The sequence below is a fragment of the Humulus lupulus genome, chromosome 6, assembly GCF_963169125.1.
Source record: "Humulus lupulus chromosome 6, drHumLupu1.1, whole genome shotgun sequence".
Lineage (NCBI taxonomy): Eukaryota > Viridiplantae > Streptophyta > Magnoliopsida > Rosales > Cannabaceae > Humulus > Humulus lupulus.
Window position 1 is genome coordinate 5,140,860 of NC_084798.1, and position 17,579 is coordinate 5,158,438.

Sequence of the window (17,579 nt, forward strand, 5' to 3'; positions counted from 1 at the left end):
TTGAAACTCAAAGTCATCCAAAAATCCATATTATTAACTAGTTTTTAATAATTTTTTAGATTTTTTAAAATTTAAAATAATTTTTATAATATTTAAAGAATTTAATCTAAAATCATCCCAAAATGCATATGTGCCACTGGGTACTAACGGCTGCACACAAATTGTATATTTAGTTATTACTGCAAAAAAAAAAAATTAAGTGTAACTTTTGAAAATATTTGTGTATTATTGCCGCCAATTAAACTAATAAAAATGTGTCACGTGAATATTTAACAAACAGTTAACGGTGAGTATTAACGAATACCCCAAAATTATAAATTTAAATATTATTACCGCAAAAAAAATATTAAAGTACAACTTTTAAAACATTTAAAGTATTATCATTTCATTAGAATTAATATTAAAAAAATATAAAAATGCATGCATATATTTTATGTCGAATATAACCCTAATAAATAATAAGAACAATAATTTATGGCTATATATATGGGAAAGAGAGTAAAGTGAGAATATATGATCAGTAGTTACTGTGTTTTAATGGCACACATAAACCAAATCTCAACCACTCACTCATCATCTTCTTCTTCTTCTTCAACCCCCAGAGGGCGAGAGATGAAGGACTCAACCCAACTGCACTCTTCTACAAAGTCCATTTTCAGAGACAACAATGGCAGATCTTCAACCAGTTTCAAGAAGAGTTTCAGTTCTGATGAGTTCGTTGACAAGAGAACCGGTCGTTTAGGGGTCAAGGAGGAGACCACTTATTGTCGTACGGACAAATACGACAACAAGAATGAAGGGTATGCTCATGAGTTTGAGACCAAAGTCAGGCTTAAGCATGTTGCTTACCCTAAACCATGCAGCAGCCCCAACCGTCAGATCAAATATGATGATGATGATGGTTGTGATGATGGTGATGATGATGATGATAGTGATGACGATGGACTTGATGATGGTGCTGATGACGATGATGATGATGCTGAGGATGATGATGATGGTTGTGATGATGGTGATGAAGATAATGATGATAGTGATGACGATGGACTTGATGATGCTGTTGATGACGATGATGATGGTGATGGTGATGATTATAGTGATGATGATGATGATGATGACTACTACTAGCACTTGTATCATCTAGGGTTTATTATTATGTGTATATGTATGTGATATCCTTATGTTATGTTATTAGAAGCACTTTTTTAATGTGTTTTTTTTTTTCTTTTGAAAGTGATAATGTTTTGGGAATTAATTATGTGTTCGTATTGATGGCTGTGTTTATGGTCTGATTCTGATTTTGACTTGGTTGATCTTGAATTTGATTTATATATATTAATATATATATATATATATGTGAAGGATATTAATGTATAATGACTTTTTTTAAACTGCAGTAAATATGGATATACTATCTATTATGATTGGATGATGAGTAATAAAGCAATATATTGCAAGTTTTTTAAAAAAATACTTATTTACATATTAATGTGATCTAAAAATCGTCATTCACTATAAATGACAATTTTCTCATTCAAATGTGAAAATGCCAAGAATATGGTTGCTCGCGTTGTTGTTTAAGCAAGGCCCAACCCAATGACTAAATGAAATCGGCCCAACTCGTGCTACCAATCAGATGACCCATAATATTGTAAAGCAGACACGTTATCGGGTTGTATGCAAAATGATTTTGAGAGGTGTATAAAAATAAGTAAATGTTTATATATTTTTTTAATATTATAGATTATTAAATATGTTATTTAGTAAATTAAATTGATACTATTTTATTGTAAATATTTTAATATTATAGTATAAGTATTTTTTTTATATTTTCTTATAAGTTATTGAATGATATACCTTATCATAAAATATATATACTGAATTAAAAAATAATATACCAATAAAACTTATAAAATTATTACTAAAAAATACATATACTATGCTAATAAAATTATATACTATCATTAAAATGTATATACAATAATACAAAATTATATACTACAATTATGTATAACAAGATAGAAACTAAATATCATAAAAATAAAATGATATACTATATTATAAAAAACATATACAATAGTTGGAAAATAATATACCAACAACATATAAAAATTTGAAAAATCAATATAACTTTAAAATAAAATATAATTAAACAAAACTAATATATATACATTACAGTATTAAAATCATAAATTTCTAAATAAATTAAAAAAAATGATAGAAAATGACAATTTAAATAATTAACAATATAAAATAGTCATTTATCTACAATTTTTAAAACAAAGACATTAATTTCTTGATATCATTATTTAGGTTAATAATATTCTCAACGTTTTCCTCATGATTAATCTTTGACCAAATATGGATGCTTTTTTATTATCCCAAAAATAAAGGAATAAAAGAAAAGAAATAGAGAGATGCTTTTGAGCTAACAATAATTGTGTCCACCACATTTGATTAGTTAACATACATACTTCGAATAGGAATATATGTACACTGGTATATGAAACCACATATTCGTATACACACTAGTATATGAAACCACAAAATATGAGATGTTGTATTTGAAGTTTGATGTATAAAACAATAAGTGAGATTATATTAATATTAGTATTTAGGGATTAATTTTGAGATATAGTTGAAAATAATCAAACAAAATAAATCTCACAAAGTTTTAATCGACGTCCTAATAAAATTTAAACTGTATATATAAAAATTAAAATGTAATATTTATCTTATAAAAAATGTGTATTAACAGTTTTTCTTGATTTTAATGATATTTTTTTGTTAACTTTATCATAATATTATAAAATTTAAGGAAATGTAACTAAAACTAATTTTTTATTAATAATATTAATATAAACTTAATAATTTTTTTTTGAATAAAACCAACCAATTACCTACATAGAAAATTATTTAACAATTACATTGAGATATTTTTTAATAATTAATTTTCTAATATAAAATATGTTCATATATATATATATATTAGGAGCTACTATAACGCATCTTTTTTTTACAACACCAGTGCATTTTTTTTCGACACCTGAATAGATAAAATCCCAATTTTTTTATATAACAGTGTATATTGTAAGTATTTAGAATATCCTACAAATTTTCAAGAGATTATAAATAGTTTACGAAGTCGAAAAACAAGGTTTAAACTGTCAAATTTTACACGCATATATAAAAGAACATGCACGTGTTCAACAGACAGTTTAGACCATGTTTTTAGTATCATAATTTATTCGGAATTTCTTAAAAATTTGTAGGATGTTCTAAATAGCTATAATATACCATCATATAATTTTTTTTTTGGATTATATCTATTCAGGTGTCGAAAATAAAAAAAATGGTGCACCAATATTGTAAAAAAAATTGGAAGCTTCGTAGTCGATCCCTATATATACATAAAAAAATTAATAAATCATTAAAGTTGATATAAAAGAAAATGTTACACCAAGGATTGGTTATATACATAGATATATATATATATATACTAGAATTTATAGAATTGATTAATTATTTTTATTAAATTTATATTAATGTTATATAAATTTCAAATAAATATTCTATTTTAATTAAATAATTTATTTATTTTTGTTTAAGTTTATGTTTGTTCTAGTTTTTGAATTTGAAAGTGACAACAAGAGATTATATATTATATATTATATATTATATATTATATATTTAATGTAATATTAAATATTATATGTGAATTTTAAAAGTTTCTTGCTAGTTTTTTTTATTTAAAAAAAGCAATTTATTGCTAATTCACATTAGATTATATTATATGTTTAATATGATATTATTATTGTTGACGCCGTTTTTCATCAGCAGATAAAAGAAGAGAGCACGTAAACAATTAAAGACAATGGCTAAAAGAAACAAACGAATCAGACACACGGTTTTTACGTGGTTCAGCAGTTAAATCTGCCTAGTCCACGAGTCTCTGTTATTAATCTTAAGATTGTCTCTGAAAAATTCTTTAGCATGAATTCTCCAGAGTTTTCTCTCAAGGATTAGAATTTCGGTCCCTTACAATGGTGCATGGCCTCTCTATTTATAGAGAAGGATGCAGAATACTATCCCACATATTTTGGGTAGTTACTCTTTTGTGAATAAAAATAAATGACCTTAAATGCCAATAATCAGATATAAAAGGAAACGTTCCCCAAAGATCAGGAAACGCATAACTGACTAAATAATATCCCACGATTCTTGGGGATTTACATCAATAAATGAGTATTACATCCCATATCTACAATACTTGTAGATATTCAAGGTGATCATAGCGTATCTCCAAGGCTTCAGCATCTAAGGTTTCACATCATTGTGCGAGCCACTGACATCTCCCGAGCTAACATTGCTTTCGAGATAGCATATCGAGCTCGAGATCCCTGCTCCGAAGTTGTTCCTGAAGATGAGGGGCTCTCAGAGCTATCTTTCGAGATCGAGATCATTTCGAGGTCAGTACATTCGAGGTCATGTATCATACTTTGCAGGCTCCGATTTACAATCATAGAGCATTCCTTAACCCTCACAAGACCATTTAATGCGAACTTAGCTTTCGAGGTCATATTTACTATGGCTCGAAATCTGGGTATAACAATTATAATAAGTGATTTTAAGTTTAATTAAATTTTATTTAAATTATAAAACATATGATTTTATTATTTTTAAATAAATATTATTGTAAAATATCATATTTTAATTTGTTTGATTATTTATTATTTTTAAATAATTATCATTGTAAAATATCTAAAAAAATATCATTTTTTAATTTATTTAATTATTTATTATTATTAAATAATTATCATTGTAAAATATTTAAAAAATATCATATTTTATTTTTTTAATTAATTATTTTATTTTATTTAAATTTAAATATTTACAAACTACAATTAAATATAAAAATATTATATTAAATATAAAAATATTATGTTAAAATTAACCTAAAAAAAATATAAAAAACAACCATTTTTCTTGTCTATATATATATTCATTTGAAATGATATATAAGCTATATACCCTTCGAGCACAACCATTTTAACAATCTGATAAGTACTTGTTTTGTTTTCTTCTTTCTTATATTTAAATTATTTTCACCAGAGAGAGAGAGAGAGAGAACATGCATGTGTATACCAAGAAGGACGATGTGCGAATTTCCGTTGGTGATGAGCAACCAGATGAGCAGACTTCGACTGAGACAGATAAGAACTACATGGAAATTCGTGATCAACAAGAGCAGCCTTCCACTCAGGAACCGATCATCAGGTATTCATTATATATTATGTGTATATATATATAGTTTTGATATTTTTTCTAACTGGGACAGACCCTTGATCGATCTACAGTTCTAGGTCCTTCCCTGCTTCGAATAAGATGATGAGTGATGGTGATAGAGATCTGATAAATGGCATAAAAAAAGCCGAAAAGGCTGAAGCTGCTGGAAATGATGATGAGAGATCACAGACCAAGATACAAAAGGTTCCAGAAAGCATCCTCAGAAAAGAGATATTTAAGAATCAGTATTGCAACCAGCCAAAGGCGATTGCAATCGGTCCTTATTATGCCAAGTGCTCGGAGTTGAAAAAGACCGAACTCAAGCGTAGATTGGCAGCTAGATTTATTCGAAGTAGCGGCAAAACTGTGGAGATTCTTCTCCCTGAATTCAAGAAAAACTTCACTGCAGATGAACTAAAGAAGCTCTTCAAAGAAAAGGTAATTAAGGATAATAATGATCAAGGCAAATTGAGCAGGATGTTGTTTTTGGATGGGTGTTCGGTGCTGCAGTTTATTGATAGTTACGTTAAAAATGAGATAAAAGAGTCTGATGATGAGATTATCAATGGCAAAGCAGATGAGATTCGCCATGATTTGTTCTTGCTGGAAAACCAAATTCCCTTTAAAGTACTGGTGATATTGATGAGGTTGAGTGAGAAAGGGGTTGAGTTGGCAATAAATCTCTATCGTTTTGTTTCTATGAACACTATGGCACCGGTGATATATAGTTTGTCTCGGCTCGATCAGAAAAGAAGCTCTTTACTACAGCAGAAGAAAGAGAAGAAACAACTCTTTGAAGGTAATAATAACACGCCTGTTCATCTCCTTGACCTTCTCAGATCAGAGCTCTTATTTGACGATGATTGTTCTAAAGAGAGCAGTCTTGTTAATGATCGTGAAGAGGGTAGAGACTATAAGTGTTCATTTCGCAACGTTAATGATCTCAAGAGTGTTGGCATAAAGATGGTGCCTGAGTATTCTAGGGGCCTGAGATCAGTTTCTTTCTCATCTCGATTATATATTTTCGGCCAACTTAAACTTCCACCGTTGATTGTGGACGAGTCGACAAAACAAAAGTTGTTGAACTTGGTTGCCTATGAAATGTCTCCCGGTAATCATCAGAAAAACTACGCTGTGTCTTCATATTTGAGGTTGTTAGATTCGCTCATCGACAGTGAACAAGATGTTAAGGACCTGAGATCAGCACACATACTTCGAAATCTTCTTAGTAGTGACGAAGAAGTTGCTCGATTGTTCAACAGCTTAGGCCGAAGCTTGGTGTCCCATGATGCTTATTCGAGTGTGAAAATGGAAATACAGAAGTATTATGAGATAAAGGTGGTTAAGTGGAAAGCTGAGTTGACTCAAGAATATTGCAGAAGTCCTTGGGCTATCGTCGGTGTTTTGGCTATACTAGCGGGACTTATATTAACAGGGATTCAGACTTATTACTCTGTCAATCCTAAAAAGGGGCACTGAGCTACGTGGATATATACATTGGAGAATTCTTTCCGGGGCTTTACTTTGAGCTTTACTGGTGAGACTCTTCAGTATTCTTGACTTGTTAATAGTTTTCGACAGGATTTTTTTTTATGATTATATATTGTAATTGTTTAGAGCATCATGCAAATTTTCAGAAAATTTTGAATAGTTTACAGTATCGAAAACTAAGTTTAAATATGCTGCTTTCCACGTGCATAAAAAAATTAGTGACGCGTGCAACATGTTCGAAACTAGTTTTTAGTATTTTAGACTATTCGGAATTTTCTAAAAATCGCGCTAATTCTTTAAATAGCTACAATATACACAGTCTTTAAAAAAATTGTGTCGAAAAATATTTAAATGTTAAGAACACTGAAAGTCTCACCGATAGGGCTTAAAAGTAAAAGACTGTAAAAGAATTTTCATATATATATATATATATATGCAATTAAGCTTTCGTGTGGAAGATGAAAACTCAGTGATCTTCTACTAATTATGAAATAAGCATAGTTGTATTATTCAATAATATGCGAAGAATAATTGGACTGTATTTTGTTTGTATGCATATCTTTAGTCAACGCACGTCTGTTATGGTAAAAAAGTTAATCAGTAATTATAACAGCAATAATAATGTCATCGTTGTTATGTGATTAGTTTGGTGACACATTTAACAAGCAGTTAATTCTGTTATGAACAAGCCTCTCATTAAAACATATATATATATATATATATATAAGGTTCAACAAGAGAAGACGTATTTTGAGTTGTAATTTTTCTCTCATTTTTAGTTGGTGGAAGAAAGTTTGTTCTTTTTTCTGAAAGATGAGAAGTGTACTCTCTGCCATTTGTAATCTTCAGCTGATTAATAATGAGATAAGTGCGCCAAGCCATCAAGGCTGTTCCTGCTGTTGATGTAGGCTCTATAAAATAAAAGGAGACCTCAACCACGTACATCTTCTTGTCTCAATATTCATTTACTTTTGCTCATTTTGAATTACTCCCATTATCTTGTTTTGATTCTTATTGTGTTTCTTGTTTAGTATGATTGTTTCTTGTTTTGTGGTGGTATATAGGTCATAGATTTCATAACATAACGATTTATAAAGACTTCTCGATAGTTACTATCCATAGATGAGTACTAACAATTATGATGATGTGACAATATAATAATGACTTTGTATAGCAAGTCACCAACAAGTAAAAAAAATTTCTTACATTAATTTCGAATTTTCATATATATTGTTTAAATAAGATTTTTTTTAATTTTTTAATTTAATAAATATGTGACCGTCGTGTAATCAAGTAGTTTTTTTTTTAAATTTAAAAAAATTAAAATTTATTTTTAGAAATATTAATTAACAATTATAAATATAAATCATTAATGTTAATCTAATAATTAATATTAAAGTAATCATAATAACTATTAAAAGTAACTCATATATATATATATATATGTGATAATGTAACAGTTCCATTTTATCATTTGCGTACTTCAATTTTTTCATGTAGAATTATTTCACTATTTTAAATGTAAGAATTATTTAATAAATAATATATAACTTTTTCATATTCTATATTAATTCTGATCATTTTATCCACTTTTTCTTAATACTCTTCGTATTTGCAATATATATTTAATATTATTAGCACACATAGTTAATTAACTCATCATTGTAATCACTATATTAATCATCATTTTGTGTAAAGTAGGTGGTCCCAAATTTCCCTTATCCGTTAGTATAATTATAATTCCTCACGTTTGTATAAATGGTCACTACCTTCTGAATTGTGAGCTAGCACATATTATTTCATTCTTTGAGTACTATATTTTCTTTATTCTGTAATTAATAGGGTATCAGAACCATTGTAAGAATAATTGTATTGTGTCCTCAAGTGACCAAGAGGGACTTGCACAATTCAAGAAAAGAAAGAAAGAAAGAGAATAATAATTGTGTCTACCAGCTCACTTTTGTATAAACACCAGCTCATTAATTATTTTAACGAGAATGAAAAAATATGATAAGCATGAAATAACTTATTTTAAAAAATACGTGAACCAAGACCACATAAAATTTCATTTAGAAAGTTAATCCCCAAACTTATTATTTTGATACAAATATCCTACTAATAACATCTTTTAAAAAAACTTGCTTTAAATAAAATGGAATACAATTCGATCCCAATTCTTTGTTCGTATGAAAATTTGATCTTCAACCTTATTTTTATTTTATATATATATTTAAAACTTTTAATGTTAAATTTTTTAAAATATATATGTATATATATATATATATATATATATAAAAACCAAAAAATTTGAATAAAAACTAAAATAAAAAATTGTTACGGGAGCACAGAAGGTTGATTTTGGGGAATTAATTTGTCATGGACAAAGATGAAGAAATATAAACATGAAGCAGAAATTTAAATAAAAAAAATTATTAAACCAAGATTTCAAATCAGTGGAGTGTCTGAGAAGGAAAACACAGTGATAGAGACATAAAATACATGTAGATAAACGTAAAAATTAGAGAAATGCAAAAATTAATTTTCTCGATTTTTTATTCGCAATAGTTTAACATATGATAAAATAATTAGTTGTATATTATTAGGGTCCAAACTCCAACTAAATCTTATAAATGTACATCGTTTGAGCGTGATAATTTAATCAACAACTAATAATGTAAATTAAATTAAAACCAACATTAAAAAAATTCCTTCTAAAGTAACACAAAGTTTTATGATTTTATCTATAATAAGGGCTAAAAATAACTTGATAATAGTACTACCACTTCAACCACTCTAATTAACCAAGTTATATGTACTCATAACTCTATCATGTACGTACGTGGGCACGAGTCTTATGTAGTAAATAAAATACAAAAAGGACTCATTTTTTGTTCATTCAAATGAACTATATATTTATTTATATATATAATTATTGCCCCACAATTTCTTAATATTTCCTCATCAAATTTCACATAAAACTAATAATTTCTGGCAATATATATAGGCCACTAGTTATACAAACTGCAAAGAGAGAATATCTAGACATATATAATGGCACACTACTCTTCTTCTTCTTCTTCATTCAGCAAAGGCCGAGAGTTGAAGGACTCGACCGAAATATACTCTTCAGCTCCATTTTGGAAGACGAGAGTGTCAGAGCTTCAATCACTGTCAAGAAGAGTTCTACTTCAGATGAGTTCGTGGACAAGAGCACAGGCCGTTTAGGGTTCAAGGAGGACACCACCTATACTCGTACTAGTACTGAAAAATACGACAACAGATATGAGGGGTATGAGTTTGAGGCCAAACTCAAGCTCAAGCTCAAACATGTTGATAGTGATGATGGTGATCATGATCATGATTATGGTGATGCTGATGCTCATGATATTGGTGGTCATGATGATGATGATGATGATGATGTTGGTTGTGATCATGGTGGTCATTTTGATGGTGATGATTATGGTGGTGATTACGGTGGTGATGATGATGACTGCTATTAGCACTTTCACTATTTTGGGATTCTTAATATCCTTATGTACGTAGTTATGCTTTAGGAGAACTTAATCATTTAATGCTTTCCTTTTCTTTCTTTCCTTTTTTCTTTTTTGTGGTTTTTGTTGAATATGAGATCTGTTTTGTTGTTTTGGGCGAACAAAAATGTGTTTGCTTGGTTGATTGTTGTGTTGTGGTTGGTACGTAGATGTTGAATTCGATATAATTTATAGAATAAATAATATTTTTATCCCCGAACTATTATTATTGTTTGATTGTGCCTCCGAATGATTTGCGATATTTTAAATTCCCCCCGAACTATTCCCGTTACTGAGTTGTGGAACTTTTGTTACTTTATGTCCTATGTGGCTAACGGAGACCAGATTTGGCATTTTGGGCACTGATGTGGATTAAAATTTTAATTTAAAAATTAAAAATCAATTTTACTAAAAAAATTATTTAAAATTAAATAATTAATTGAAAATCAATTTTCTCCATAATCTTCACTCTCGTCCTCCTAATCTTTCGACACTCCAGACTCGACCCAATCCACCTCCACCAAAGCGGTACGTTTTTTACTCTATTTATGAGTAATGGGTTTGTTTTGAATCATCAATTAATGCATAAATTTGAGATTTTAGAGTAATGGGGTTTCTGGGTTTTGTGTGCTTGCAGGTGAGGGTTGTAATTAAGGGTCGGGTTTAAGGCGTGTGTTTACAAGAATTGGACTATTGAGAACGTAAACCAGTTGGGTTTGAAGGGTTGGGTTCGGAATAGGAGAGATGGGTCTGTGGCGGCTCTTTTTTCTGGGAACCCTGACTCGGTCAAAGAGATGGAACAGAGGTGTCGCCGGGGTGCTTCACATCTGGGTTCTTGCAGCTGGGCTTGGGGCGCGCGCGCCAGGAATCACGTGGGTGCCTCAATTGGGCTCGCGCACTTGCGCGAGAGGTTGGGCACTTAGGCGGGCACAGATGCAGATGGAGCTGGGGGTCTCGGAGTTCATGGAGATGGGTTGCAGAGGAGGCGTGGATGAGTTAATGAACACTTTAAGAGCTTTTTTTATTTAGACATATTTTCTCTGTGTGTGTGTCTAATTAGATTATATATTCAAGGCATGCAAAAAGTTGCTCGTTTGTTAATAAAAATGGTTTGTGTTTATATGCATTATTTTCAACAATACTAGAAAGATGAATAAATGTTAGCCACAAGTTACATTAGCTTCATCATTATTCCACTTAAGCTAAACAAAGCAAGCACTTAAAGAAATTTCCTTGATGTGATCAAATATAGATCCTTGATCTCTCTTCTCTTGGTATATATACTAATAATGAATGATCTCATAATATTACCTAATTAAATCCAAATCCATTTTTTTATTATGTTTTTATCATGCAATGCATGAAATTATCCAAATTTTGTGATAAATAGGATCCAAATCACAATGAGAGATTTGGATTTTAAGATCCAATCAATCACATATATACCAACTAGAATGTGATTACCAAAATTAATGTAATAGTAAAATCATAAAATAATTCTAAATTTTTAATAGGACAAAGATATAAATTTTTGATATCATATAATTTCACTCACATATATACTTAGTATCTTATTATCAAATTTTGTGCAAAAATTAAAACAATAATTAATATATAAGTATGCAAACATATGTAATAAATCCATAAAAAATAATATATACTAAACCATATATTAATATAGGAACCAAACCGTAGCTTATCTAAAATAATAAACCAAATAGTATCTAAGCACTCACACCACTCACATCACTTACTCTTTTGGGAGAGAAAAGATGAGGAATTTGATTTAAATTCTAGAAAGACCTATCCTGCACTTATACACTGCTACAAAATACCCTTTACGGGACACTTTTTTAGGACACGCACATAAATGCAAGTCCTTAAAAATATTTATGAAGTTTTTAGGACACTCATTGAGAGTCCTGAAAAAATGCAATTTAGGACTCGCAATGAGTGTCCTAAAAAAAAATGCGAGTCCTAAAAAATTCTGGGCTATAAAAATAAGTGTTTCACTTAATATTTTTAAGGACTTGTTTTGGGAGTCTTTAATACTCTTTTAGGACTCGCAATGAGTGTCCTAAAAGAATCTGCGAGTCCTAAAAAATCTGGGCTAAAAAAAAGTGTCTTACTTAATATTTTTAAGGACTTGCTTTGGGAGTCCTTGATACTATTTTAGGACTCGCAATGAGTGTCCAAAAAGAATCTGCGAGTCCTAAAAAATAAGTATTTCACTTAAAACATTTAAGGACTTGCTTTGGAGTCTTAATATTCTTTTAGAAGCAAGTCCTAAAAAAAAGTATTAAGGACACTCCAAACACGTCCTTAATTATTTTGAAGTAAAAAGCATAAAATAAACTATGACTTTTTCGAAATTATAAGGTTAAAATACACAAAATAGAAATATCATCAGCCATTTGGGGATTTATTCATCACACGATCTAGGGCTGCTGGGTGGTGAACGACGGCTGCTGGGCGAACGGCGGCTCGGCGGCAGCTGGGTGAACGGCGACGGTGACGGTGGTGAACGCCTCCAGCAAGCGTGGGTTCTGCCTCATTTTTCTTTTCTGGTCAAACTAAATCTGGACCGTTCATTAGCGTAAGATCATTTGTGTGCAACATCTACTCTTCCTCTAGCTTCTCCTATTTCTATTCTCAATTACCAGTTTGGCTTTGAACTCAGGCAAGCCCCCCTCTCTCTCATGTTGTTTTACTAATTTTGACTTTGAATTAATGGTCTTCAGTCTATCATTTTTGTGATATTTGTAATCAATCACTTGACTCGTGATGTTTGGTTTATGCAATTTCAATTCTTTTTGTGATTTTTTTTAATAAAGTAATTAACAATGTAACAACTCTATTTTTTGTATTTGTTCTTTTTAAATAATTGTTATAGATATAGGTAGTCTTGAAAAAGTTTCTCAATAGTTTAGCTTTTTGTAGTGTTTTTCATTCATAATTGATTGCTAACTGTTTGATAAAATGCTTTCTGTTTTACAGTCTTTCAAAGTTGCTTACAATGTGTTTGATGAAATGCCTCTTCTAAGTTTCTGCTTTTTTTTCAAATTTGCTCCAACCATAAGTTGAGGTGTGTTTTCATTGAATTTTTTGTAAGCTGAATCTGGATTTGTCATCTTGTGTTTAATTCTCAGAATTTTGAAGGCTTCCAAATCCACGTCTAATTTTAAAACTTGAATATTTATATTTGAGCCTGGATTTGTCATCTTGTATATACACATACACATTTTAAACTAAATTTGTACAGGGAAAGACGGATTCTGAGGCTAAAGCTGCAGCAGGGGTATAGACAATGCTGGTGCTGTAACCAATCTGGTGACTGCTCGATAAAGGTGTGAATATCCAGACTGTAAATGGTTTGATTATGATATTAGATATATGTAGTATGTGTTAAACTTTATCCCAACCAGGGACAAACTTAGGACCATAATCCAGGGTGGGCAAACTATAATACTTTATTAGGAAATGCTACCAATTCATCTGCCAAAAGCAACAAATCCATTACAAAGTTTAAAGGCTCTGAAAAAAGTCTCCATAATGGAAAAAAAGATTGATATAGTAAAATAAGAATTGAGTATCTTATTCGAAGACTTTGACAAAACTTAAGAAATAGAAATACTTGATAAAGCTGATATTGACTTTTAAATAGGATAAATCAATTTCACAACTCATAACTTGGCAAAGTGGACACTTAGGTATAATATACAGGGTGAAGTATTGTTTTGGTTGTTGTATGAGTGTTTTGGTATAGCTGCAGTTGTAATTTTTGTTTTGCTCAAAAAGTTGTACTCACTTAATACATTGTATTTATTGTTCTGTTAGTGTAATATGCTTGGTCTGCATAATTTATTGATTAGTGCATTTTTTGTCACCGAGTATTGCTTTATACCACTGTTTTTTTTTTTTTTTTGTATCAATTGTTTTGTATATGTCATGCACTATCTATATTTATATAAAATTGAAATAGGGTAGGCAATAGACACTAAGTCTGGCTATATATACATATAAGATATATATATTTCAAAAAATTGGTTGAAAGGTGGTTGTTGTTCTGATTGTATTTTTGTAACCTTTGATTATGTTTACATGTTCAGCTTCAGTGGTAAAACTGCTAAAAAGTACTCAAAACAATGGACCTGTTTGGTTAGCCTTACTGGTTTTATTAGAGCAGAAAACATAGATTGATATGGATTCATATTATTGCTTAATTTTGTGGTTAAACGTGTACTGTGTAAAGCCCATTTTCTTCAATTTGTTTCATTTCGTTTCATTGATTTGTAGTTTTGTTTTTTGAGAAGTTGATTGGTTTTTTTGTACTCTTTCAAATTCATTTCATTGTATTCTTCTTTTGAGATTCTGCAACTTGCAACAATGATTAACATATTCTATTACACACCTATAATTAATGTTGGAGTTCTTCACTTATAGATTTTAATGTTTTTGTTTTTATACATTTCTAAAAATGTAGAGCTAGCTAGATAGATAAGAGTTAATGAAAAGTATTGCCTCGCCCACATGAATAATTGTATCATTATGTAGTATAGCTAGAATTAGATATACATAGCCTTACTAGGACCTATGTATACCTACGAGCTCTGCATATATTTGCTTTGTCATCAAGTGATAGAAATATTGGATTATGAAATTTTACATAGTATATCTAGGAGTAGGAGTGGACCTAGGTAGAGTGTTTCAATTTCATTCATTTTAATATTATTAAAAAAATAGACATATAATTATAAACTATTTTTGTATATCTGTATATATTTTTTTTCAGGTGCTCCAATTCTACAATTGTCTCAACTTTCAACTATTTGGTTACCACTAAATCTTGATATCATTTAGGTCCTATATTTTTCATTATTTTACAATTTTGAATGATAAATGTATTATTTTAGTGGAGTTTGAATATCTTAGATATTCATCCGTAGTGAAGTAGGTTCTGGGAATTCTGTGTGTTGCGGTGATAACGGAAGATTGAGAACTTGCATGTCTTAGTGAAGTAGGTTCTGAGAATTTTGTGTGCTGCGGTGATATATGGATGAAAACCTGTGTGATGTTTGATTTGTTTGACATGTTGGTATTGATTGTGAGAGATGGCTAGGCTAGTAAATTAGGGGATATGCTGTCTGATTTTCTATAGAATTTTTTGTACTTAGTTTTGTGTGGAAATATGAAAAAGATGATTGCCACAATGATAAATTTGTGATCCGAATATTTACCATTCGAGTTACTTTAAACATAATAATGAGTTACTCTATATGTAACCACCAAATTACTCTGAGTTACTCTAAATGTACTAACAAGGTTACTCTCTATATATACCAACTTAGTTATATTTTGTATATCAACAAGTGGGTTCAATATGTACCAACTAGGTTACTTTTTGTGTACTAATGAGTTACTCAAAATGTAATAGGTGGGTTACTCTTTTATTATGTAGCAATTGAGTTGTTATGTTCCAATACGAAAATCTTACATGTATTAGTCGAGTTACTCCTGTGTATCAACCGAGTTACTTTTTTACCAATAGAGTTACTCGAACAAGACTTATGCAATATTATTATAATGTTGTTCTCGTAACCAAAACCTATGTAGAGAATTACTAATGACTTTTAAAGTATCTTTTTGTTGTATGTTACTAATGAGTTTTTTGATGGAAATTAGAATCAAAACATGGCTCATAGGTTACCAACATGTACTTTAGTACATCAAACTAGGATACTAAGGGGTATCGTCATATTTTTTCAACAACCCAAAATTAATATCTTTTCGCCAAACCAAACTAGTGTAGTGAGTTTATTTTTATTAAATAAACCAGTGTGATGAGTTATAATGCTCATATGAACTAAAGATATTAGTCTACTACTACTTCTGAACTAAAGATATTATTTTCCTTATTAATTAATAGTCAATAAGAATACCACACAAGCTAAGCTATTATTTAGATACGCTATTATTTTGATCGGTTAATTTATTACAAAATTTATTCATATTTAAATTTTAAGACTGATTTTTTAAAAATGTATGTATATGTATAAAGGCAAGACAACAAAGCTTTTTTAAATGAGCTAGTTGTGCATTGTAGTTGGATGAGTTAGTTTGTTAATTCATTGTAGGGAGGGGCTCGGGCAGGGAGGGGATCAGCAGGGAAGGTGGCTGAGCTGGGCTCGGGGCTGGCTGGAGGTCGAAGGCGCAGGGAGGGGTTTAGGTTGGGCTGGGCTGGGCTTGGCTTGGGTCGACGGTGCAGGGAGGGGCTCGGCAGGGACGGTGGCTGGGCTGGGCTCAGGGCTGGCTGGTGGGGTTCTCAACTTCACGGCGGCGACACTATAGCTCACGGCGGCAGCAAGTATTTATTTTATTTCTTGATTTTTTTATGTTAAAATATGTTTCATTTGATTGTGTTGGATATGTTCAGATCTGATTTTGAGCCTAGACTAATAATGAATATCATCTTTAGTGTATTTTGCTTATGCTTTAATGGCTTTATACTTGTGTTTCACTATTGGTTTTTGGTGTATTTTGTGACTTGATTTTGTTGTATTTTGTGACTGGATTTTGGTGTGTTTATGGTTTATTTTGATGCTTCTTTAATGGATTAATATGGTAGATTTATGGTCTATTTTGTTGCTGATTTTAGTGTAGTTTGCTACTGTTTTGAAATACCTCTATGTACTGGATGAATAACATTTTATGAAATAGTACTATCTATACCTTCTATTATATATATTTATAATTGTTGTGTGTGTCTACTTATTTATAAGTTTGAATTATAATTGTTGTCTGCTAGTCCTAAAAAGTCTTTTTTTTTTTTTTAAATTTTGCCATTTTTTTAGTATTTTCTTTTCAAAATTCTTTTGATACATATTCGACACTCAAATGAATATATATTTTTAAATCCAAATTAAAATTGTAGCTGTGTTTTTTTTTTTAAAAAAAATTACTTTTAAGGGCATGCAAAGCGAGTCCTAAAAAATTACCCGCGAGTCCTAAAAAATCTGGTTGAGTACCTTTAATTAAGTTTTTAGGACTCGCTTTGACTCGCACAGATTTTTTAGGACTCGCATTGCGAGTCCTAAAAAACCTTAGTTTTTAAGGCTCTCAAATAGAGGACTCGCGGGACGCGAGTCCTAAAAAACCTTTTTTTGTAGTAGTGATAATCTCGAAAGCACAAATCTGTGATCACATAGTTACTCTAAATCGACTCTTTTGAGGCTCGGATTAAGCAAATTTTGTGATTAGTAGCAAAATTGAAATTCA

The 17,579-nt window shown here is 30.2% G+C and overlaps 4 protein-coding genes across 4 annotated transcripts; all 4 read left to right on the forward strand.

Moving 5' to 3' along the window:
* The first annotated feature begins 537 nt into the window (after positions 1 to 537).
* LOC133784565 (phosphopantothenoylcysteine decarboxylase subunit VHS3-like) lies at positions 538 to 1,429 on the forward strand. Its single transcript, XM_062223859.1, has 3 exons — positions 538 to 800; positions 933 to 1,081; positions 1,395 to 1,429. The coding sequence occupies exons 1-3, from the start codon at positions 538 to 540 to the stop codon at positions 1,427 to 1,429; spliced, it is 447 nt and encodes a 148-aa protein (XP_062079843.1).
* A 3,603-nt stretch (positions 1,430 to 5,032) lies between these two features.
* On the forward strand, positions 5,033 to 7,040 carry LOC133781494 (UPF0481 protein At3g47200-like). Its single transcript, XM_062220516.1, has 2 exons — positions 5,033 to 5,274; positions 5,355 to 7,040. Exons 1-2 carry the CDS (start codon positions 5,129 to 5,131, stop codon positions 6,760 to 6,762), a joined length of 1,554 nt encoding a protein of 517 aa, XP_062076500.1. The 5' UTR covers positions 5,033 to 5,128; the 3' UTR covers positions 6,763 to 7,040.
* A 2,563-nt stretch (positions 7,041 to 9,603) lies between these two features.
* On the forward strand, positions 9,604 to 10,274 carry LOC133784566 (uncharacterized). Its single transcript, XM_062223860.1, has 2 exons — positions 9,604 to 9,609; positions 9,861 to 10,274. Exons 1-2 carry the CDS (start codon positions 9,604 to 9,606, stop codon positions 10,272 to 10,274), a joined length of 420 nt encoding a protein of 139 aa, XP_062079844.1.
* Positions 10,275 to 10,911: 637 nt separating this feature from the next.
* On the forward strand, positions 10,912 to 16,824 carry LOC133784567 (uncharacterized). The gene is made up of 5 exons (XM_062223862.1): positions 10,912 to 10,941; positions 11,027 to 11,135; positions 12,906 to 12,984; positions 13,567 to 13,651; positions 16,439 to 16,824. The coding sequence occupies exons 1-5, from the start codon at positions 10,912 to 10,914 to the stop codon at positions 16,700 to 16,702; spliced, it is 567 nt and encodes a 188-aa protein (XP_062079846.1). The 3' UTR covers positions 16,703 to 16,824.
* Positions 16,825 to 17,579: the final 755 nt, after the last annotated feature.